Source organism: Eleutherodactylus coqui, chromosome 3, assembly GCF_035609145.1.
Source record: "Eleutherodactylus coqui strain aEleCoq1 chromosome 3, aEleCoq1.hap1, whole genome shotgun sequence".
Classification (NCBI taxonomy): domain Eukaryota; kingdom Metazoa; phylum Chordata; class Amphibia; order Anura; family Eleutherodactylidae; genus Eleutherodactylus; species Eleutherodactylus coqui.
The window spans coordinates 257,436,686-257,461,554 of record NC_089839.1 but is presented as its reverse complement, the minus strand read 5'-3'; the positions used below and the strand labels follow the sequence as shown (position 1 = coordinate 257,461,554).

Sequence of the window (24,869 nt, the reverse complement as noted above, 5' to 3'; positions counted from 1 at the left end):
GACACATGTGCCTTAGAGTGTTGTTAACAATGATAAGGTTTGGGCACTAGTACCAAAATGTAATAACTCTTTTCTAATCCTTGAATAGTATCAGGATGCTGCAAGCAGCTGAAGAGCCACATGCATGGAGGATTGGGACAATGATTAACGGTCATTTGTCCTTTTTATGAAAAGTAACGCAGCTCATTCTTCTCTACGAAGAATTTGTTACTGTGGAAAATACAAAGGTTGTAACACTAAAAACTAGAGATGAGCGAGCATACTCGCTAAGGCAAACTACTCGAGCGAGTAGTGCCTTATTCGAGTACTTGCCCGCTCGTCTCTAAAGATTCGGCTGCCGGTGGATCGCAGGGAGCAGCTGGGGAGAGCGGGGAGGAACGGAGGGGGGATCTCTCTCTTACTCTCCCCCCCCCCCCTGCTCACTCCCGCAACCCACCGCTCACCCGCAGCCGAACCTTTAGAGACGAGCGGGCAGGTACTCGAATAAGGCACTACTCGCTCGAGCAGTTTGCCTTATCGAGTATGCTCGCTCATCTCTACTGAAAACACGTAAGTCCAGTATAAAGTGAGTCTGTGGAAATGAAAAGTAACTCATTCATGTTCAAAATATTTTTATAGTGCACAGAATGCTAGAATAAAAAAGCCCCAAAAACATTCTTCAGTATGCGATAAAATAAGGCACAAACTAAAGGGCTGCTCACGTCACGCTTCAGTCATCATCAAGCCTATACGGTTTAATAAAAAACAACGTATTAAAAAGTATTTCTTGACGTACCCATAGACTGTAATTGGTCAAACGTGGTTCAAAACTGCATACTTTGGTTATGTTTGACCTCTCTAATATTTGGGTATGTTTTGGGCCAGAAGAGTGCAGAATAGCAGACTTTCTGTCCCACAAAAAAGTATGCTCAACGTACACTTTTTTTTTTACATTACAGACAATAGGAAATGTTGTTTACATATACATTTTTGCTCTCAAATGCCTAAAAAAGGGTTCAACCGAAAAAATTTATGTAAAAGAAAGACTTTACAGTGAAAAGCGTATACTTTTTTTTTTTTTTTTTTAGACAAAAAAGGACACATATGCACATGGCTACACATTTAATGCCGATGCTAAAAAAAAGTACACATATACATAAAATTGCATACTTTTGTACGTTTAATGTAAACGCTAAACATACATTAAAAATGTGATGTGAACAGCCCTTAAGTTTCATGAAACACTTTAGATAGTCATTAACGCTATTCATACAAAACAGATATACTTGATGAATCCAGGATAGCTTGGTCCCCGTAACAGTAAAAAAATAACCCACCAAGTAATTGTAACATATTTAACAAAAATATAAAGGTTTCTCAGATCTACAGACAGTACCTGAGCATTAGAAAACACAAACCAAAGTCTACGAAGGTCCAAGAAAAAATGTATATTGCCCTGCCAAAGACTGTTTTAATGCCATATTGTTTAAGGTAAATTTCAAAGTGATTCAACACTACAGTGCTGAAGAATAGCAACCAACAACATGTACATTGAAGTAATGCCCAATATAAGTGGGCCATGGTAAGACGAAACAATAAGAAGGTCCAGTAATAGAGAGTCATTCTCTCTGCCTTGACAACAGTACTGTTTTTGATTTCCATTCCAGTGCCATAGGTCCTCGGGCTGTTCTGTCTCTATTCAGATTTCATTTGTTCTCGAATATCGGATGGAAGGGTCTCGAATAAAGTGTCTTCTACAACAAGTCCATTCTTCTTCAAGGCCCTACAATCTCCAAGTTCTGGTGGCAAAGTTTCAAAATGATTACCCTTAATATCCAAGTAAGATAAGAATACCAAGTTTCCAATTTTTGGTGAAAGAGTACACAAGTTATTTTTCCCAATTTTTAAAGTCTTCAATTTCTTGCAGAAATATAGTTCGTCGGGCACACTTTCTACTTTATTACAAGAGATCGAGAAATATTGTAAACTTTGGAGAACTCCGATCTCTGGAGGAATGAATCTAATATCATTAAAAGATAAATCTAAGTAGCGAAGTTTGTGGCATAAGAACAGGTGAGAGGGAAGCACCTCTACCTTGTTGTGGCTGAAATATAGTCGTTCCAAGCTCGAAAGCTTCTTTATGTGTTCGGGAATATAAGTAATGCTGTTGTACCACAGCTTTAAAACTGTGAGTTTACGCAAATATTGGAAACTAAGGATTTCTTCAATGGATTTAAGATTATTTTCTTTCAGATCCAGTTCTTGAAGAGCTATAAGACTGAAAATTGAATGAGGTATGCGCTCTAAGTCACAGTGTACAAGATCCAGCTCGGTCAAGTTGACCATTTTCTTTAGATTGTTCAACATTACCAGCTTGGTTCCATCGTTGTGGATACATAACTTCTGAAGATGACCAGAAACATCAACTGCTCCTTGAGGGATTTTAGATAAATTACTTTTGATAAATAATATCTTTAGACTCTTCAGCTCCCGGAAAGACTCAAGGTTTATATTTTTGGACACATCAGGGCTCAAAGAGCCTATCAAGTACAGTTCCTCTAGGTTTCTCAAACTGTACATCCATGGTGGAAGTTCTCGAACATCGTCAAACTTCACTCTCAATATCTTTAAATTCTCTTTTAAAAAAGCTAAGGCCGCTGTATGGATTTTTACAGAGCACTGATACAAGGACAGTTCTTGAAGGTTATCGAGCTGGGCAATGGTGGCTGGTATCATGACATTATTAATGATTTCCAGCTTTAAAGACTGCAGTTCAGTTATCTCAAAGACAGTATCTGGAAGACCAGAAAGCATAAATAATTGTATCTCCAAGCGCTTGTTGGCGTTTGTTTGTAACCTTTGCCTGAGCTTATCGGCCGTCCATTCGTTATTTAAGTTTAATTGTTTCAGCTTATTTTCACTGACTTCAGACAGGAAAACGGCAAATCTTTTTGAGTACAGTGGGTCATATTGGTCAATCATGTGAAACATGAAGGCAAAATCATTTTTCACATCTGGAATATCATCAATGCCAGATTCTTGACGAACATATTCAAAAGAATATTCTTTTAAGGACCGGTAGAACAACCAGTAGAGAGTATAAAGGCACGTAAGTCCATAGACTCCGACAAAACATAGGTAACAAAAAGACAATTTTGAAAACAAGTGCGCCATTGTGTGATTACAGGAAAAGTTCTTATATCCTGTCATATCTTGTATATCGACATCACAGTCCACAGTAAACTGTACTTTGGAAACAAGGGCACTATTATAGCAGATAATAATGAGGAATTTAAGAACTTTCAGTATGGTCTGACGCACATACATGGCGTAAAGAAGATCTCCTTCTTCAACATGGAGGCGAAATTTTTTAACTTTCTCAAATAAGGCTTTGGCTTGTTCTCCTTCCTTCTTATCCAGGGCTCCGGCTGTAGTTTTATCAACCACAAACTTCTCAGGTATGGATTTTAGTGACTGGGTCTTCACAAGAGGACTCTCCACAGCAGAAGGAGTGGCAATAGTTTTGTTCAGAACATTCTTCCGGTTGTCCTTTTCCTCTGGCTCCTCACCGGATACTTCAGATAAGGCTCTGGTGGTCCAGGGTGACTCAAAGCATTTCCCCAGTATGGAAATAAAATGCTCAATTTTTGAGCTTGATCCAGGAAATTTAAACCAGAAGTTGCTGCACACCATAAAAATTAAAGTATGGATGAGAACCAGGTAAGGGAAATACTTTGCATACCAGTGAAGCGCACGCTCATAACACATCTGATTAATGAAACTGTATTGCTGGAGATCCAAGTCTGTCTTTAGTCCCCTCATTTCCACAGTCCCTGAAGGCGCTGTTGGTTTTGGAGCCGGAAGAGGCATATTAGAAACGACAGCACCAGATGCATTATAAATGGAGGAGTTCTGAGCTGGTTGTACTCTCTTTGGCAGACAGATAATCTTGTCTTGCATTACCTAAGTAGAAACAAAAAGTTGCAATTATTTTCAAAGTACAGTAAATCTAATAATTTGCTGATTATTAGAATTTGTTGTATGAGGTTCACTCTAAGGACTACAGTGAATACTGTTCATGGGTTTAAAGTGGTATTTTGACTCCAAAGGACCTCTTTAAGGGGCTGTGCCACTATGGACATTTATCACCTATCCACAGGATTGGTGATAAATGAATGATTGCTGGGGTCCAACCGCTGGGACCCCAGCAGTCACTAGAACGTGACTCTGACTTTGAATGGAGCAGTGGTCGAGTATAAACACTCATTGTCTATTGGATCAAAGGAAACAACAGCATGGAAGATAGGTGATAAGTGTCCATTGTGGCTCAATCCCTTAAAGAGGACCTGTCATACTTTTATAGACGTCTCTGCTGACTTCATCATTGTTTTTTATTTTTCTTCTAAACTTTACTAAGGCTCATAATGACTTCCATTACATATAGAGCTCAATACTAGTCAGCTATCAAGTGGGTGGTCCCAACTGCTCACTGTCAATGGCTGACATCATGTTTGATTGACAATGGGTTATTGCAGCCCGCCCACTTGACAAAAGACTAGAATTGAGCTCCATATGTAATGGAAGCCACTGCGAGCAAATGGAGAGGTCTAGAAGAGAAATGAAAACCAATGGAATTAGTGGGGACATGATTTTAAAGGTATGCAGCCTGCCTTGCTTTTCAGAGGACATATTTAAGGTCAGGGAAAGGGCCCCATCACCCAGTTTACCAGCTTGTTAACACCCACAAAAAAGAATTATGTTCCTCCTTCGGACTTCACAGCAGCTGATATGGCTACTATCTACTATGGTGCAGTTATGCCCATGGTTACGATCACCCAATAATTGACTATCGCTAGAAGTCTACATTCGTTAAGGATCTAATTTAAGCTCGTTGAGCATCTCTTCGCCTGTCCCCGCCAGTCTGGAGTGCAAAAGTCCACCACACAAACTTCTGGATCCCAATCATTTACCGATATCATCTTAGAGGAAATGCCTTGTAATGCAATTATCATTTGGATTGTTTGTTCTGGTGTAAACAAAATTAATATAAACTGAACAAACCAGGTGAACAATTTGCAATGTTGTTTCTAAGGCAACCAGGAAAAGGCCTTAAGAAACAAACAAACTAATTACAATTTCAGATGTGAAGCCACAATGGAATTTCCTTAAATTATCCACTCGCTGCGGTAAATTTTAATGGAAAAATAATTGAAATCAGATGGAAACTAATGCTTAATTAACCAGTTATCGGAGGGTTTCAGATTTTATGGATAGTTCTGCTACAAATATTTAGTAGGGAGATGTTTTTTTCCGTAATCAGCAGTCAATGATAAAACATTAAAAAAAAAAATGTTCCCAAAATATTTTTCTGGGATCCCTAGCTTTTTTTGGGTTCGTTTCTGAACATCCAAAGTCAATGTTAAAATTTTAGGAGTCGCACCAAAACATTTATTTGCATGAAGTGTCTTCTACCATCCGGGTCTACAAGAAGAAAAAGTATCCATATGAAAAGAATGCAGTGTTGTATAAAGTAACTAATACTCATCTGCACTCCTAGGTTCCTATTTAGCAGAACATACCCTTTTTTTAAAGGAGTTGTCCACTTCTTAACTATTTATGACCCATTCTCAGGATAGGTCATCAATATAGATGAGCGAGTATACTCGCTAAAGGCAATTGCTCGAGCGAGCATTGCCTTTAGCGAGTATCTCCCCCGCTCGAGATGAAAGGTTCGGTGCCGGCAGCGGGCACAGAGCTGCGGGGGAGAGCGGGGCGGAACGGAGGGGAGATCTCTCTCTCCCTCTCTCCCCCCCACTCCCTCTGCTGACAGCCGCTACTCACTGCTACCCCGCGCCGACACCCGAACCTTCTGTCTCGAGCGGGGGAGATACTCGCTAAAGGCAATGCTCGCTCGAGCAATTGCCTTTAGCGAGTGTACTCGCTCATCTCTAGTCATCAACAGTTGATCAGCGAAGGTCTATTGCTCAGGACCGCAAGTGATGATCTGTTTGCTGAAAAGCTGTCAGTGTGTGAGGAGGCAGAAGCTGACAGCTCTGTACATTTGTCAGTGGCATGGGTTGGTATTGCAGTCACTGTTCCCACTGAATTCAATGGGAATAGTGACTGCAATATAAACCCTTGCAATGTGTATTGAGCTGTCAGCTTCCATCTCCATACACAATGACAGCGGCCTAACAAACAACTGATTGTCCAAGGTTCCCGAACTGGGGACCCAACTGATCGCCTAATGATGACCTAAGAAGTGTATAATCCCTTTAACAAGCACATTTAAAAGCTTTCTAAATATCATATTACATCTCAACCCACTGCTTTTTATACTTAGTAACATGGCTAATCTTGTCCATTAATGCTGCACAATATTTTCTATCCTCACCCCTCATGGGGTCATGCCCATAACTTTTCTAGTTTACTTAGCTGTATGTTTCTTTCATTTTTTATACAAGTTTATACAAGAAGCAATTTTGTAAATCTTATGATGAAAGGATTCTGACATTGTTTTTGCAATTTTTATACCAATGGATGAAAACTATAAACAACTTGTTAAATTTATTGTACAGTTTGTTAAGGCTCGGTTCACACTAGTTATGAATCTGTCAGGAATTCCATCAGTTTTGATGGCACTATTCTTGCCGTCAAAATAAAGGAACATCACGCTACATACTTGGCACAGCAAATTAGCTGCCATTATATGTGTCTTTTAGAACTTCTTTAAAAGGGGTATTCCAAGACTAGGTTAGGACATCGATAACTGATTAGTGAGGGCCTCCTGCTCGGGAATCCCGTTGATCAACTGATTGTCTGGTGCATTGTCAGTGCAGCGGGCCAGACGTAGTCATCAGTGGTCAGAGAAGGAAGTGTGATAGATGGCTTGTTTCCCGTTGGAATCAATGGAAGCGATGCCTCCTATTACACTTTCGCCTCTGATCACAATAAGGAGAAAGTTAGACTCACAAACTTCAATAAACATCCTGCAAATCAGGTCAGGACTGGCAATCTGCCAGACTAGGTAGATTCCTGGTGGGTTGCATTACTTGAACAGTCAGTAAGCCGGCCCTCATTGCAGCCACCCACCACTAGTACCTGGTGTCTGACTGTCCACTACTGGCTACCGAAAGCAGTCTGTAATTTCCACCGCTCTGGTCCAGCCCCAGTAATGACACATTGACCTCTTCCTCACCTGACACTGGCCACAGCATTAGGAAGACACTCAGCACAGGCCTGCAGCCAGTGTCAGGGTGCAACACTTTGTGCAGGCAGTGTCCCGCCTCTGCTTGTAGGCACCTACAGGCTCCGCCTTCTGACGACTCCATCACCGCCACTGCCTGAGCTGGCTGTACGTGTCATTCTTCAGTGAAGCCAGGGTCCAGGCAGTTAAACTTCCTTCTCGTCAGGTCCTGGTTGGACAGAGCAGTTTGCTGCAGTCTGAACCTGACTGCAGACCAGTATCTCCAGCCACACTTGCCTGCTGTGTGCGTTGGGACTCGCGGATGGTCAGTCTGGTTGAGTTGAAGCTGCACTGCAGAAACTGAAGCTGATCAGCAGATTAGAACTTTATGTACCACTACCAGTCAGTACCCGGGTAGTGTGGGCAGCATGATCACTTAGGGCTATTTAGTGAGCTGCTCGGCTGATTAGTAGACTGCTAGCTACTAATTGATTCAGCAACCCACTATTTAGCCCACCAGTGCTAATTAATAGAGTGTTGGACCGATCAGTGGGCTGCTGTGCCAATTGCCCAGCAGTAGCAATATTGTATAGGCCTTGTATAGGGTGTTTTGTTCAGTAATAGTATGTAAATATCTGACCATATGGCAGTATGATTGGTTATGTTGGTATTTGTATAGTGCTAAAAAAGTGTGTGCAACTGTCCCTAACTGTGACAATGTGTCTATAGGTCCCGTTATTATATTCCTTCTAGTGGTGATGGTGGGGTTTAGATTTTACCCGAGTTGGCAACTTCATTACTTTCACATAGATGGACTGATGCACTATAAGCTTCTTATGAAAATATTGTTCTTTCCAGCACATTTGTGAAAATAATAATGTTAAAGGAGAGCATTCACAAGAAGCGTTTGTTGTGCAGAATTACCACAGCAGAAAAATCTGCAGTAAAATCCATGTCAAGCTCCGCAACATTCTTTTAGTGCATATTTTTCCACTATGGAAAATCTACAACAAATCTTCACCCTAATGGTGAAGTCAGACAAGCGTCTTTTTGCGCCGCCTGTGAACGCAAAAAAAAAAACGAGTCTGATAGAACCATTGGTTCCCTATGGTGTGTTCACATGTCTGTCTTTTACAGGCGTAAAATACTCACACCTGCAAAAGAAAGGACATCCGTGCAGTGGCAAGGTCCGTGCTGCGCATAAAATATTGCCGCAGGGAGTCCCCTCATCACTGAGCACTGTGACAGCACTGTGACGGTGTTCGGTGACAAGGAGACTCCCGGCAGGGATGAAGGAATCCCCTGCCACAGCAGTGGCAGAGGATTGCGATGTTCTCCCATTGCTTTCAATGGGACCAGCGCTGCAACTGGCCGCCTTGAAAGCAATGGGATGCAGGCAGTCCCGCAGTGATTTTCGGGGAAAGGGCTTGAAATATAAGCCCTTCCCTGAAAATCATCCCTAGCTGGTGTAAAATATATATTCTCACCTCTCCACCACTGTCGGGGCTCCGGCACATCTTGTCGCTTGCTTCCTGGCAGTGTTCTGAAGCTCATTCAGCAGGCGGGAATTTAAAAATCCCTGCCTCCTGAAAGGGCTGTGTCTGATTGGTTGAGCGCTCAGCCATTCATTGAATTCAGTGGTACTGATCTGATAATACCACAGATAAAACAATGCATCTGAGAGGTAATTATGTTTGGACTCTTGCTATATTTGCCTTCAGACCCATAAGGCCTCCAAACACATTAGGGAAATGTTGTCCCATTTTGTTAGGTTTGGCCAATTTTCACCTGACAGATGATTTGGGGAAAAGAAGGATCCGGCATGTTGAATTTTGACATCTAATCTTTTTGCTCTCCCTGGAAACCAGCTACCGCCAGAGATGTCTGGCAGCAACTTACTGCCCTCAACCATTGAAAAATCACAATCGCTCAGTTAAAACAAGCATTCATATGTATGGAGAAGTTGGTAGAAATACCTGTCAGCCAAACGAGCGTTAAGCGGACAACTATTGAAGATATATACTTATACTGGGCAAAGTACATCACTACTGGGATTTAGAATCCAAGGTTTAGTGGCAAGTTCAAATCTCGATATATACCAGGTTTCAATGATTGCTTAGGGTTGGACACTATCAGCAACATAATTGCTCGACAGAGCGAACATAAGCACTAATTATTCCTTGTAAACATGGCCACCAACCGGCTGACGAGCAAGAAGTTGTTCACTAGTCATTTCATTTCAGCTCACCTAAAATAGTTGCTGGTTCTACAGACACTCTGGACTTGGACCGGATTACTGCACTGTTTTCCATACCTCTGGATTGTGTCTTTCCATCTAGCGTCAAGTCTATACTCCAACAGCTAAGTTGCTGTTCTATTCATTCTTTTGCTACTTGATACTGTAGTTTGTAACTAAGTTTGATGTAAAATATCGATTGAATGGCCCATTTTGTATATTTTTATGTTTTAAAATTCTAATTAATGTGTTACAAAAAACAGTCACTGTTAGGCAATTGTCTGTCCTTAAATGTCTAGCCACTAAGCTTTGCAGGGAGACGTGTGCCTCAGCGACCGTGAACCTGAACAACAATCACTCTGTGTAAAGGCTCACAAACAAGTCCTATAAAGATAGGACATCAGCGCCGGAAATTCAGCAACTGACCTATCTCTGGTGAGCAAAACGCGGGAGTGTCCACAGACTTCTATGGGAGTTGGAGAAAAAGGGAGGGTGAGCGAGTTGTGCTGTGCCACTAAACCCAGAAGTACTGTGTGCCGCGGGGATAAAGGGAAGCCCTGCGGTGGGGAACTCCCTTCATCCGCATGGTGGGGCTTTTCTTCACCTCCCTGGGGCTTCCCTTCACTAGAGAGAGAGAGAGAGAGAGATAAAGGGAAGCCCCGCGGGGATGAGGTGAATCCCGAGGGCTTCACTTCATCTCCCCAGGGGTTCCCTTCATAGCAGGGATGAAGGGACTCCTTGGGTCTTCCCTTCATCTCCCTGGGGGTTCCCTTCAACTGGAGGATGCAGAGATTTCCCGGGGAGACGAAGGGAAGCCCCAGGGAGTCCTCTCAACCCTGAGATGAAGGGAACCTCTGGGGAGACGAAGGGAACCCCTGGGGAGATGAGGGAAAGTCCCGGGGAGATGAAGGGAACCCCGCGGAATAGAAAGAAGGCCCCAGTAGGGGTTCCCTTCATCCCCGCCAGGGACAAACAGGAGCTTACAGCGGGACATTTAAAAAGTGAAAACTTGCTGTTCAGAGGGACTTCGGGGCTGCTGCCACGATCTCTCTCCCTCGCCCCTGAAATCCCGAACAGCAGCGCATTTTTTCCGTCGCTCATCAGCATTGTTTCAACGCTAATACAGCTCAAGGTTTCAGCGCGGAAAAGTCACCCATTCCTGCAATTTTTTTGCACGGCTATCTTCTGCGCAATTTTGACACCCATGTGAATGAGCCCTGAGTCTGTTGGTACCCAGAGATTACATACTGGTTTCATGACATATTAATATTACTATTTGTATTCCTTTCATCATTTTCCATGGATAGCAGAACAGATATTGTATGGAGAGATATGGTAGATGATACGGCCCTAACCACAGTTTATAGTCTAAATGAATTGTGGATAGAGATTGCAGGAGGAATTACAGAATACAATCAGATCAATACAGTGGTTACCTGCAATGTACAACCGAATACTCCAATCATAAGCATGGCCACAGACAGGTAATCCGTGAACACATCCCACCATGGTTTGAGGACTCGGAATGCCGGCTGTTGCTCGGAGAACTGACGGAATTCAGTAACTGGAATCATTGTCCTGTAAGGCACAAATAACACTGAGATGTATCATTGGTCATAGTAAAGGCATGCAAGACAAGGAGGATCAGCGAATTTTCCACCTTTACACAACTTCATAATGTAATCCATAGTTGATAACACCTTATATTAAAAGGAACCTGCCACCAGGCTCATGCATCCCAAAGCAAGGCCAGCATGCACACTATGTAGAGCGCACCCATCTATATCTTATCCTGAAACACTGCGATGTTGCAGAACAAATGTATTTTGGAGATGATGTCCAAAGGGAGCTCTGAGTTATGGCAGAGGTGCTGTGCCGGCCTCTCTCGATTCACATCATCTAAAGTTACACTTCTTTCCCTATACACAAGCAGGAAGAGTGCTGTGACTCTAGATGATTCGGGTGCGGAGAGACCGGCACGACACCAACTCCGATGACTCCGAGTTCTGATTTGAAATCATCTCCAAAAGTATGTTTATTCTGAAACGCCATAGTGTTTCAAAATATGACATAAATGGGCGCACTGTACATACCTATCCATGTATGCCATTGCTTCAAGAGGCATGGGCCTGGTGACAGGTTCCTAATAATCTTTGATGCGTTATTTACTTGTGTCTCATCTCGAAGAGTCTAAAACTGCTCTATCAACCTCCGTCACGCTGGCAGTTTTATCATTATATCTGTATCACATAGGATGGTTTCTTTGCCCAATTAACCTAAATTAAATGTGAATTTTGATGCGGCATTGCTGGCAGAATTCTACTAATTTCAATTCCACACCTTGGCAGTGTGGATTTGGGGTCTGAATATTCTGCAGGAGGGCAGAATATTCCGTTGCTGTATGAAAAGTCCCGTTCGGGCAGCTGGAAAACGGCACCCCTTCTTGGCCAAACAGTTCTGTCTTATGACGAAAGTGTATGGTCCTTCTTGACTATAATGGGGTCCGTTACTTTTCTGGCCAGTAGTCCGGAATTTGCAGGATGAAATAGCGCTGCTGTTTTCTAGCAGACATCAGCAACAGAAGCTCAGAACGAAAGCTCTGATGTCGATGTGAATGAACCCTTAGATAGCCATATATGCAACGGGGGAAAATTATTCTAAACCAAATGTCACCCTAGCTGGCAGACCTAGATGCAATATTCAAGCCTCTGGGTGTCAAACCAAGCCATCAGGACCCCCAATCACATTGTAGGGGTTCAGTGGGTGACAGAGGGAGCACCTTGTCTATGTCAGCTTTTTAAATGCCTGGCTCTCATTGACCACAACATGTGAAGTGTTAAATAGAAGGGTGTTAAGAAAATTGTAGATCAATGTATCAGTTACTTGTTTTTCTATTAGATTGTAGAATAGAAAGATATGGCATGAGGCTAGTATAAGTAGTGAAGGGGTTAAACAAAACTTTTTTTATACCAGTGCGTGGTAGACAGACAGAAGATAAGAGTCTCCCAGACCCCCCTTGCATTCTTTTTCACTGAATTCATAACGGTTTCATTGTATGTTATAGTTACACCTTAGAAGGTGTAACTTATGTTACACATTTTAGTAGTATCCCATCATGTATTATTATTAATCTTGGAGGTATGTACTTTTCCTGTGATGTCATTTATGGTATATAAACCACATACACCTTAGAATAAATTAGAAATCATTTGATACCGCGACAAGGCTGCTGTGATTTGTAATTCTCCTGGGTCCCAGACTTTCTGCACGAGATCTGGGAGTGTCTTCTCCTTGATAAACACATAAATTCTCCTTACAAAGGGATCGGAGATTTCTCTGGTCCCTGCTGTTTGAGCAAGTGCCAGGATATTATCCAACAAGCAAGTACCCGCGCCCCCTGACACAGAAGACTTGTGCCAAGCTTCTGATGTAGTGTCGCAAAAAGGAGATGGCATCAGAATAAAGCCCCCTAACCCTTTTCCAATCCACTGTCTGATGTCTTCAGACATTCTGATTGAAGGCTGTACAGCTCATATGTCAGAAGACGTCCGGCAGGGTATTCTTACTGTATATTACTGGCTGCTCTGTTGTCGGGGGCCTCTCCAGCATGTCCCATACCACAGTACTGGCTCTAGCCAGTAGATGGCGGCGTTGTATAATGGCAGAAAGAGAAAACCCCCTAGGAAATCCTGAATTCAAAATTGGATTGCAAAGGGTTAAAGGGCCCCTGCAGATTTCTGCTACAGCTGTGCAATTGTATGGTTGTGGATTCGCATGCAGATTTAGCCCTTTTCAATGTCCAAATCCACATGCAAGTTGCCTCAAGCGACTTGCATCAAGTGACGTCATGTTTTTTTGCACATGGATTTGAAACCTGCATGCAGAAAAAAAAATACCATAAAGACGACGGCGCGGATCCATATGACACGTAATGGAAGCGGATTTGATGGCGATTAAATGTCAAATCTGCATTAAAATTTTTGCTCTGCGCAGATACCCTAACTTTCCTCGATAAGTAGAAATAGATCTGTCCTTAGCTGAGGATAAAGGAAGGAAGTTGTTTGGACGTTCTGAGATGTTTTATGACTTCCTGGAGGACCCATCCATGTAGTTTTGAGGACATTTGGTAACCCATGACCCCTGGGAATATTAAATACAGTCCTAAATTGGTTTCACTTGTGGTTAATGGTTCTCACTGGAGGAGATGATGTTCAAGGAACATAGAAACGGCTTAGTAAATCATTACAGCATTCAATAACTTTTCTGGAGTTTCTTTAGCAACAGTCTTTTTGTTGACTGTTTATGGGATTACTTCACTATTCTACCGGAGCCACAATACAGCACCTATAGAGATGCATGGGGCATAATGTACTCCTATATAGTTTATTTATGTTCTATTCCGTATGAAAAAATTTTGGCACGCTCCAACATATCTTGTATTATAGAGCTACTCTTCCCTGGAAGCATTGGGGGTAATAGGCTGAACTGGATGGACATGTGTCTTTTTTCAGCCTTATATACTATGTTACTATGTTTCTACGGGCTCCTTCACACGAGCGTATACGCGACGTATTTGCGCTATGAATGAGGTAGTTTGTATTGGGGCATTTTACTGTACTTTTTGCGGGAAAGTTTTTTTTTTTGCGCACACCCACAACCACGCCCCGATTTAAAAGGTTATTTAGTCTAATAAGGTCCATATATGTTCTTTTCTTAACAGAATTGCGCAACATGTTGTGCATTTACATGCATATTTACTGTGCATTTGCACACCTCCCATAGACTTCTATAGAGAGCTTAGGTGCGCAAATGCGTACAAAAATAAAGTATGCTGCATTTTTTTCTATTCTCGCTAATCGCGTACGCAAATTTTCCATGCGCAAATATGCACACAAATACATCCGTCCAAAGGGGCATTGAGGAAGAAAATGACTGGCATAAGGCACCTGAAAGTTATAGGAGTTCCCATAATTCCTTTCTGTGGTCTTATGGTAAAGTTCTGTATACGGATGATTAAATTCCCAGGGTTATTAAGATGTGTAATGTTAAAACTGTTGTGTAACTAAGGGGGCGGTTACTTTTTTCCATGATTTAATCTAGATTGAGGTAAAGGGCTCTTTCACACGAGCGTATAGAGGCCGCCGTTTTCACGGATGGCTGATATACGCTACCATCTGATGCATTGGATTCCAATGCATCAGATCACACAGGCGTATTCCTGCTGTGTTAAAGCGCCCAGCCAATATAGCGGCGGCCGCTTTTACGCCGGGCAGGAAAGATAGTCCCGGGACTATCTTTCTCGGCTAGAATACGTCGGCCGCTGCATAGACTCCTATGGGAGCCAATGACAACGGCCGGAGAAGGGAGGGAGTTTAGTAGCGTGACTGTTTAACTCCCTCCCCCTTCTCTCCTTCCTTCCGGCTATTTGCAATGGGAGGGAAGGAGCCATTGCTGGCTGCGGACGAGGGGTGGTGAGGGGACTGGAGCTTAGCTCCTCCCCCTCCCATTGCAAACAACCGGAGGGGAGGAGAGAGGCAGAGAGCCGGTCAAGGGGAGGGAAAGCATTGCAGCCTTGGCATATATGTGTCGGGCTCGGGCCGTCTGAATGGACGCAGAAATGTTAGCTTTGTGTGCCTGTTCACGCGTTTTTATGGCGCTGGCGGGCGCAATTAAAAATGCCAATGGCTATGTGAATAAGCCCAAAGGCGGTATCTACACGGGGCAGTTTGGTTGCATGTGTCCCTCTGGGAAGGAGCATGGTAAGTGCCGCCGTGACAAGCCAGCACTCTACCCTCCCAGCTCCCCACGGGTATTAGTGTATCTTGACGCCAACAGGAAGTTCTGGTGGAGTCAAGCATGACAGGGGGGTGATACCCCCTGTAGCTGATTGGCTGGACAGATGGCAAGGCAGAAGGTCCTGGAAGGCGATAACATCTGTGTGGAAAAGGCATAAAGTGTCGGCCGTTGCTGGGGCAAGCTACTAAGCAGTGAGGCGACTGAGGCGTGAAGCGCCTTCTTCTTCAGACCAGCAGGGCCCCCCCATGGTACTTACTGATGGCTGTGGCTGCAGGGACTGCACCGCAGCGGGGGGAGCCACTGTCACACCCGGGCGGACGCACAGTGCAGCAGATCAGGGATCGCAGTGCAGCGCAGGAGCAAAGCAGCATGGTAAGCGCTGCCACATTCTGCCAGTACTTGTCTTCTCCAGCAGGGCAGTAGCAGACCCCACCATGTGACTTAATGATTATGGCCACAGCAGGCAGGGCTTCGCGGCGGGGAAAGGCACTGTGAGAGTCGGCTGGACGCACTGTGCAGAAGCAGTGGAGCGATCGCAGTGCGCCGTGGGACCGCAGCACGATCCTCGGCGACACGTGCCCCCTAGGTGTGCACAGGGCAGCGGCCTTAAAGGGGTTGTCTCGCGAAAGCAAGTGGGGTTCAGCACTTCTGTATGGCCATATTAATGCAATTTGTAATATACATCGTGCATTAAATATGAGCCATACAGAAGTTATTCACTTACCTTCCCTGCGCTGCCGCCCCCGTCTCCATGGCTCCGTCTAACTTCATCGTCTAATCGCCCAATTAGACGCGCTTGTGCAGAAGGGTCTTCTGCCTTCGGCTCGGCAGCAGCGGCGTTCTGGCTCCGCCCCTTCTACGCATCATCGTGTAGCTCCGCCCCATGACGTGTGCCGATTCCCGCCTCCTGATTGGCTGGAATCGGCACACGTGACGGGGCGGAGCCAGGACGCCGCTGCTGCCGAGCCGAGCCAAAGGCAGAAGACCCTTCTGCGCAAGCGCGTCTAATCGGGCGATTAGACGCTGAAGTTAGACGGAGCCATGGAGACGGGGACGCCAGCGCAGGAAAGGTAAGTGAATAACTTCTGTATGGCTCATATTTAATGCATGATGTATATTACAAAGTGCATTAATATGGCCATACAGAAGTGCTGAACCCCACTTGCTTTCGCGAGACAACCCCTTTAAGGGAGTACACAGGCCCCAGGATGCTCGCAGCAGCTATCCGGCCGCAGAAACATAAGACACAGCCGCCGTCCTTCAATCTGCCCTCATCCTCCCTGCGAAAGGGAGGCATCACAGTCCGCCAGTGCTGACAGTCAGGGGTGCAGCCTGTACATTACTTTTTGCCGGCCCTGCTGGTTTACGGTGAGGGTTAATTTTCACAGAAGCAATGTACAGTGTGCACCTAGGACCTTCGTCTCTTGACGCAATGGGGAGCTAGGGGAGTGAGATGGACGTTCCTCCTGTCAAACCCCTAGCTTCTGGTGGCGTCAAGATACACTAATACCCTCCCCACGTATGTCAGGTGTCTGGGGTCTCTTGCATTTTTTTTCCTTGCATACGCAGATGCCTCCTGTTGACTGATATATGTGATCCAGTTGGAGAGAGTTGTTATGTGCCGCACAGTTTATTTATATTTGTTAGGGCTTGCAGTGGTAGTAATTAATTAATAATTATACATGTATTTTCTGCATAATGTGCGTAATTAGTATTGTTATGGCTTTAATTTTTTAGTATCATACTTTTTTTACTTATATAAACTTGTTGGTTATCTGTATAGTTATTGACTAATTTGTCCCCTGATGAGACTGTAACAGGATGAAACACATAGGGACACTTCTTTGGACCATCTGATAGGTCCATTATAGGGTCTTTTAATGTAGGTACACTATGGGGCCACCCTTTTCAATGTGATCACCCTGCCTGCTTCACCTTTAACCCCATATAAAACCTCTGGGGGACATTCACATGGTCTTTTTTTTTTTTTTAATTTGACATTTTCATTGTACATCCACAGGAGCCCCAGTTACCGGGAAAAACACCTCCTGTAGTGATAATAGTCACTAGCATAGCTGATCAGGCTCTGATCGCCGAGTCGCATAGTGGAAGTAACACTTCCACTTTCACTTTGTAGTACATAGCGATTATTGAATGTTATGTACCCAAGAAAGTAGTTCTCCCTTCTCCTCAGGGTTCTCAACTGTGACTAACAGCTGACAACCTGACCTGCTCCTGCCTGATTGCAGGAGCAGAGGCATTAATTCCGCGCCGTATTTCTGTGATCGGGCGGGATTAAAGCCCAGGACCAAGCGCCATAAGTTTACAGTTAGATTCTTTTGAATGATAACAACTGTTTGACACACATCTACTGATCTAGGAGGATCATTTTAATTGAATCATAGAATCATAGATTGCCTATGATTGATGGCTGCTGGTCATACAGTTGACCGCTTACGGAGTATTATCTTGCTGTGTTATATACAGTGTTTGCATCTAATCAGTACCATTTTTTTTTATATCATAAAAGTTACGTTTTATTTATACAACAATTATCACCCTTTCCTTCTGATCTTGGTGATTTTGGAAGAGCAGCAGTACTACTATTATCATGTCTCCTATTCCTGATTTTGCGGTCCGCTTCTTTGACTTGAGAGCTCCATTCCGAGTCCAACTTTAAAGTATGCTTATTCTGAGAGGCTGAAAAGGCTGCGACCCACTGGACTAAACAGATGATTACATTTCTATCATGTAGTGACATAAGAATAATAACCCCACTACGAATGCCCAGAAGTCATTGCCTGTCATATATATGACTGTCACCTGCATTTCTATAATGGAATATGTAGACACCTTTGTTGTTAGACAGACTGAACATTTCATGCTAACAGGGTCATTTCATCAAACATACAGCCATGTAACCCATAGACAAACATCATAGCAGCCTAGTGGGACACCCCAGTTCAGTCTGCTAATGTTATAGAATGCGTCCTTTCAAGGCCTCCTGCACACGACAGGGTCGGATCCGGCATGCGGGATCAGACCCTGGGCCCGGCCGGTGACCCCGCTTAACTGTCCGGATTCTTCTTTATCTGTACTGAAGGGCCGGTCGTCGCGCTGGCGACATGTGCAGTACAGATTATGCCGCGCCGTCACTAGGGGATGACGTGGATCCCGCGACCTTTCTGCCTTGATGATTGTGGAAGAACCGCGGGATGGATGGCTGCCATTGACTTCAATGGAAGCCGTCCAGGTGGAAACCGCACAGAAATGGAGCATGCTGCAATTTTTCTGCCGCGAGTGGAAATCGCAGTTGATTTCGGCTCGTGTGCAGGGAGCAGCGGATCTCCATAGCATGCTATGGACAGTATTTACTGCGGAATCCATGGACAGCCACCGGCCTCGGATTCCACAAATCAAATCCGCCCATGTGCAGGAGCCCTAAATAAGTTTGTCCAGTGTCTGCCATACTAGAGATACCCCAAGTACTATATAAGTGGGACCTTATATTAGTCATAACATTTCGTCTGCATGGTAGGAACTCAAACTCAAAGAATCCATTGAGTGCTGCAGCATGTAAAAATAACCTCGCAGTAAGAAATATCAGCACAAGTTCGTCAGGAGTTTCATAAATTAGGCTTCTGTTGGAGAACAGCTGCATACAAGCCCAGGATTGCAATGGAAAATGTCAAGCACATAGACATAAGACTCTGCAGCAGTGAAAGTTGTTCTCAAGAAAAGTGTTTTTCAGTGTTTCTAAGACAAGTCCCTTCACTCAAATGCATTACATGAAGAATCCCTAAGACTATAGGCCATATACTATGTTGCATATTGAAAGCACAGTACGGGGACAATTGAAGTGCCCACTAGAGACATGGTGCGTACCCTGCGGAGAATGTAGCACAGCTTGAGAACCTAGGACCCATGCTTAGCTCATGACCTAAAGAATGGTCAAAAATAGTCCAACACTTCTAGGGCAGAAGGGGGACTGTTTTGCTCTTCACAACAGAACATAATACTATCATAAAGGCAAGAAAAAATGCAATTAACCAAAGAAGAAAGACAGTTATAACCCTTAGAAGTGTAAGTCTATCCTACAGAGAAATTGCCAAGAAAGCCAAGGTGGCAGTCAGTACAGTTTCCTATAAAGGCACTTGGAAACTGGAGAAAACAGACAAGAAGAGATCTGCCAAAGTCCACTACAAAATTAGATGACTACTAAGTTTCTGAGAGTCAACAGTTGGCTTGATCAGCGCCTCACGGCTCAAAATCTTCAAGAACAGCCTAAATGCAGCTAAAAATTAACAAGTTTCCATTTCAACTGTGAAGACAAGACTTCTATCTGCAGGTTTGACAGATAGAATATCAGTAAGAAACCACTACTTAGATTGCTAGATAAAAAAAAGACTTGCCTGGGCCAGGCAGCACCTGAAGTGGACTACTGAAGAGAGGAAGAAGGTCTTATGGACTGATGAATCAAAATTTGACATCTTTATATCACACAGGGTTTCATGTGTCAAGTACGTGAAAGGATGGAGGATTGAAAGTGTGATGGTCTGAGGCGCTGTTCCTGGATCCAGAGTTGGCAACTTGCACAGGGTGACTGGAACTGGACAAAAAGGGCTACCACAGCATTTTAGTATGCCATGCAATACCCTCTGGTGTACGCCAAGTTGGTCACTGATTCATATTACAGCAAGACAATGATCCATAACATACTTCTAGGTTATGTTAGAACCACTTAAGAAGCCAATATGCTCCAAAGAATGGAATGGCCTGCACATTTTTCAGACTTACACCCCATTGAGCTTATTTAGGATTGACTGAAAAAGAAGGGTGAAAGCAATGCAGCCTACAAGGGCAGCACATTTGTGGGAACTTCTGCAACAATGTTGGAAAGACATTTCTGAATGTAATTGTAGAAAGATTGCCTCCATTGTGTAAAGCCATTACATCAGCTAGAGGTGGCTACTTTGAAGTGTCAAAAATCTAGATTTAATTTGGTGAAACAAAATGAATCCATTATTGTTATTTATTAGTGATGAGCGAGCATACTCGCTAAGGGCAATTGCTCGAGTGAGCATTGCCCTTAGCGAGTACCTGCCTGCTCGAGAGAAAAGGTTCGGGTGCCGGCGGCGGGCAGGGAGCTGCAGGGGAGAGCGGGGAGGAACGGAGGGGAGATCTTTCCCTCTTTCCCCCCTGCTCCCCCCTGCTGACTGCCACAACTCACCGCTCCCCCGCGCCGCCACCCGAACCTCTTCCCTCGAGCGGGCAGGTACTCGCTAAGGGCAATGCTCACTCGAGCAATTGTCCTTAGTGAGTATGCTCGCTCATCTCTATTATTCATCTTAACTTGTTTATTTGTTCTGTGCTTTCATTTCAGACATTAAACTAAGCAAATCTCAATACAAACTCGAAAAATCGAGGTGTTCTAAAACTTTTGACCAGTAGTGCACATAACATCGATTATGGACTATATGGGTTGTAGCGTGTACACTACTTGATAGTCCTTTTGTTTGAAGACTTTTACACTCTATTCAGCCTTTTCTAAGTTGTTTAGGCTTCCTACATGGCTAACAAATGGTGAGTGACAACCAGTAATGACCCCGATTACTGTGCATTATAGGACTTTTCTTATTTTCAACGGACTCTTAAGGGCCTTTTTAGAGAGGCCAATTACACTGTGCCACACAATGTTTGTAACAGATAAGCAGATAGGCGGCTCATAGTAACTTTAGTGCGCTGAATTCAAATATATCCTTTTTTTTCTGCCACGTAAGGTTTTCCAGTTATGGGGAATAATGTAATCCAATTGCCGTTGTATTGTATTTTTTGGAAATCTGCCTATAGAATTAATCCAGTCCGCTCGCTGTTAACCTTACTTAATAAAAAGAATAACAAAAGTGATTATGCAACTATTTCACATCACTGTTACACACTGCGTGCTGACTGAACACTATAGGGGGAGGTTTATGTAACATATAGGGTATGTTTCCACGTGGCGTAAACACAGCAGATCATCCATCAGTAAGTTGTAATTAAAGGGGTTGTCCCGCGAAAGCAAGTGGGGTTAAGTACTTCTGTATGGCCATATTAATGCACTTTGTAATGTACATTGTGCATTAATTATGAGCCATACAGAAGTTATTCACTTACCTGTTCCGTTGCTAGCATCCTCGTCTCCATGGTGCCGTCTAATCTTCAGCGTCTTATCGCCCGATTAGACGCACTTGCGCAGTCCGGTCTTCTCTCTTCTGAATGGGGCCGCTCGTGCCAGAGAGCGGCTCCTCGTAGCTCCGCCCCGTCACGTGTGCCAATTCCAGCCAATCAGGAGGCTGGAATCGGCAATGGACCGCACAGAAGACCTGCGGTCCACCGAGGGTGAAGATCCCGGCGGCCATCTTCACAAGGTAAGTAAGAAGTCCCCGGAGCGCGGGGATTCGGGTAAGTACTACCCGGTTTGCTTTTTTTATCCCTGCATCGGGTTTGTCTCGCGGCGAACGGGGGGGCTATTGAAAAAAAAAAACCCGTTTCGGCGTGGGACAACCCCTTTAATGAACTGTGTTTTTACAAGTCATTGGTTAGACTAAATAAAAGAATCAAAATCATAATACAAAAATACATCTTTGGTATCACTGCGTTCGCGAAAGTCCGACCTATCAAAGTAATGCATTATTTACCCCGCAAAGTTAATGTCCTAAAAAAAAATTTAAGAATGCCAGAAATGCGCTTTTTTGGTCATTCTGACTCTAAGAAAAAATGCAATAAAAAGTGATCAAAGTCATATGTATTCCAAGATGGTACTAACGCAAACTACAGGACATCTCGCAAGAAATGAGCCCTCGCACAACTATGTAGATGGGAAAATAAAAAAGTTATTGCATGCAGAAGATGGCGGCAGAAAATAATTGAATAAAAATTAAATGTCTTTGAAAAAAAAAATAAAAGTAGTACAGAAAAAAAAAAAATTGGTATCATAGTAATCATACCGACCCATAGAATAAAGTTATCATGTCATTTTTGGTGCAGTTTGTGGGCCATAAAAACAAGATGCAACAAGATGGCACAATTTCGTTTTGTTTTTTTTTCCAATTTACTCCGCTTAGAACTTTTAAAAAGTTTCTCAGTACATTATACGGTACACTAAATAGCACCATTGAAAAATACAACTCGTCCCGCAAAAAACAAGCCCTCATACAGCGATGTCGATGGATAAATAAAGGAGTTATGATTTTTTAAAACGAAAAAAAAAAAAAGCTTGGTCATTAAGGGGTTAAATAACTAGAAAATGAGACGTGCTGCTAATTATTTAGCTTTACCAGTGTAATCAGCATGGTTTAATTTTACAGAAACGCATCAATTACTTTCTGTGACGAAATTTAAAAAAAAATTGGTTGCACAGTGCTATCGGGCTGAAATGTTCCTACAAGTGCGGCCGTGTAAAAGGACGAACATCCTGTGTATATAGGGAGATGTGTAGCCGATCAATGACAACCGTATGGGGGTGAGCGATTGGGTTGTCCCCATAGAGCAGATGGCCTGCCTGTGAAGACAGAAGGAACAAGCACTGACTGACCTGCTCATTGTTGGGCAGTGGTCATTAGCATGGGCAGATTGTCTCATGTAGAATGACCTTTAGTGTGATGGAGATTGATCGTATCCTTCTCTCTTCCTCCTACACGGCTATTATGTAAATGTCCCATCAGCTCTGTAATTTCGACACACAGTAAAATGCAGAGATCTGCTCTACAGATGGTAGACCAAACTTATGGTATGTTAATAAATGTGGTGGGTCCTTGGAACCATACTGCAACAGAGATACAGTAAGGCCCAATGTCCACAGGCGGATTTAATTGGTGGAACCCGCTTCGGAGAGCCGCAAATCAAGCTGCCCATAGGGATGCATCAGCATCCGCAAAACCATTTGAAGAATGCAGATGTGATTTTTTTTTTCCCCCGGTGCGCGGTTCGCACGCAAGGGAAGCAATCGCAGGATGATCCATTTTTCTGCAGATCCCACAGGCACGGCTGCCACTGAAGTCAATGGATCGTACAGTATAGCAAATGATTCAAGATCCATGTTCATGGATACGGAACATGGATCTTGAATCGTGTTTCATTAGTTTGTTGGCTTGAAAAAGACCTTGTTTATAGGTCGAAACGTCGCCTTTTTTAAAACGATGAAACAATAAAACATGCTCCTTAAATTAAGAAGCCTTTTTTCTGCATCACCACATGCTGTCACTCCTTTGCTATACTGTAGGGATCTTTGAAGGGGTCTATGTCCATAGCCCCCTTGTTGGCTTTGCATCCATTTTTTTGTCGCTACAGAGAAAAAATTCTTTAAAAATTTTTTTTACCATTTTTCTCTGTTCCTCCCCCCCACCCCCCTATTTGCAATGAGGAGAGCCGAGACGGGGGCGGGGCTAATTCTCGGACCTTAGCCCCGCCCCGTCCCGCCTCTCCTCATTGAAAATAGTGCAGAGGGGCGGAAAGGAGGTAGAGAGGGGGCGGGAGCTCAGTTCCTGCTTTGAGGCTCTTCCATCCTCCCCCCCCCCCCCCCCTGCACACAAGAAGATCGTATATCGGTCCCGGCTGCAGAGAGAAGAACTGCGCATGCGCGGATGAGAAGGGGCTCGTTCCCACGCCAACAAGAGCTGCTGCGGCCCGACAAGAAGAAGAGAAGATTCTTGTGGTAACCAGGGACGACGGAGGAGCAACACAGGGGGGGGCATCCCTTCAGGTAAGTCCAAAACTTCTGTTTGCTTCATTTTCCATGCACAATGTATATTACAAAGTGCATGGAAATGGGCAAACAGAAGTAATGAGACCTAATGTTTATGGCCGGACAACCCCTTTAAATATGAGCCATACAGAAGTTATTCACTTACCTGCTCCGTTGCTAGCGTCCCCGTCGCCATGGTTCCGTCTAATTTCGGTGTCTTCTTGCTTTTTTAGACGCGCTTGCGCAGATGGGTCTTCTCCCTTCGGCTTCGCTCGGCAGCATCGGCGTTTTGGCTCCGCCCCCTTGTACGCGTCATCGCGTAGCTCCGCGCCCATGACGTGTGCCGGTTCCAGCCTCCTGATTGGCTGGAATCGGCACATGTGACAGGGGCAGAGCTACGCGATGAAGCGTACAAGGGGACGGAGCCAAAACACAGATGCTGCCGAGCGAAGCCGAAGGGAGAAGACCCATCTGCGCAAGCGCGTCTAAAAAAGCAAGAAGACACCGAAATTAGACGGAACCATGGCGACGGGGACGCTAGCAACGGAGCAGGTAAGTGAATAACTTCTGTATGGCTCATATTTAATGCACGATGTATATTACAAAGTGCATTAATATGGCCATACAGAAGTGTATAACCCCACTTGATTTCGCGAGACAACCCCTTTAAAGGAATGCTGCCTTCTAACAGGTGGCACTGTAGAGGATTTATATTCCATCTCCCTTACTGGGGAGCATGTTACATCTATCGATAAGGAGAACTCCATGAAAGAAAGGCGTATTAGTTGAACTAGTATACAAATGCAAGGTGGTGCAAAAAATGTATACACACTTTAACAACTTATAATTCAGTAAGTCACTGGAGGAGATAAATCAAAACTAGCGCAAAATGAAACTGGCTTAGATGCCCATAACAACCAATCAGATTCCACCGCTGTAAAATGAAA

At 43.9% G+C, this 24,869-nt stretch overlaps 1 protein-coding gene across 1 annotated transcript in view; it reads right to left on the bottom strand.

The window, feature by feature from the left end:
* Nucleotides 1-600: 600 nt before the first annotated feature.
* Nucleotides 601-24,869, bottom strand: part of LRRC8C (leucine rich repeat containing 8 VRAC subunit C) — an 81,185-nt gene continuing 56,916 nt past the window's right edge. The window contains exons 2-3 of the mRNA XM_066597336.1: nt 10,838-10,979; nt 601-3,942 (exon numbers count right to left, since the gene is read on the bottom strand). Coding sequence (XP_066453433.1) covers nt 1,675-3,942; nt 10,838-10,975 — 2,406 coding nt within the window. The 5' untranslated portion in view covers nt 10,976-10,979 and the 3' untranslated portion in view covers nt 601-1,674. The remainder of the gene's footprint in view (nt 3,943-10,837; nt 10,980-24,869) is intronic.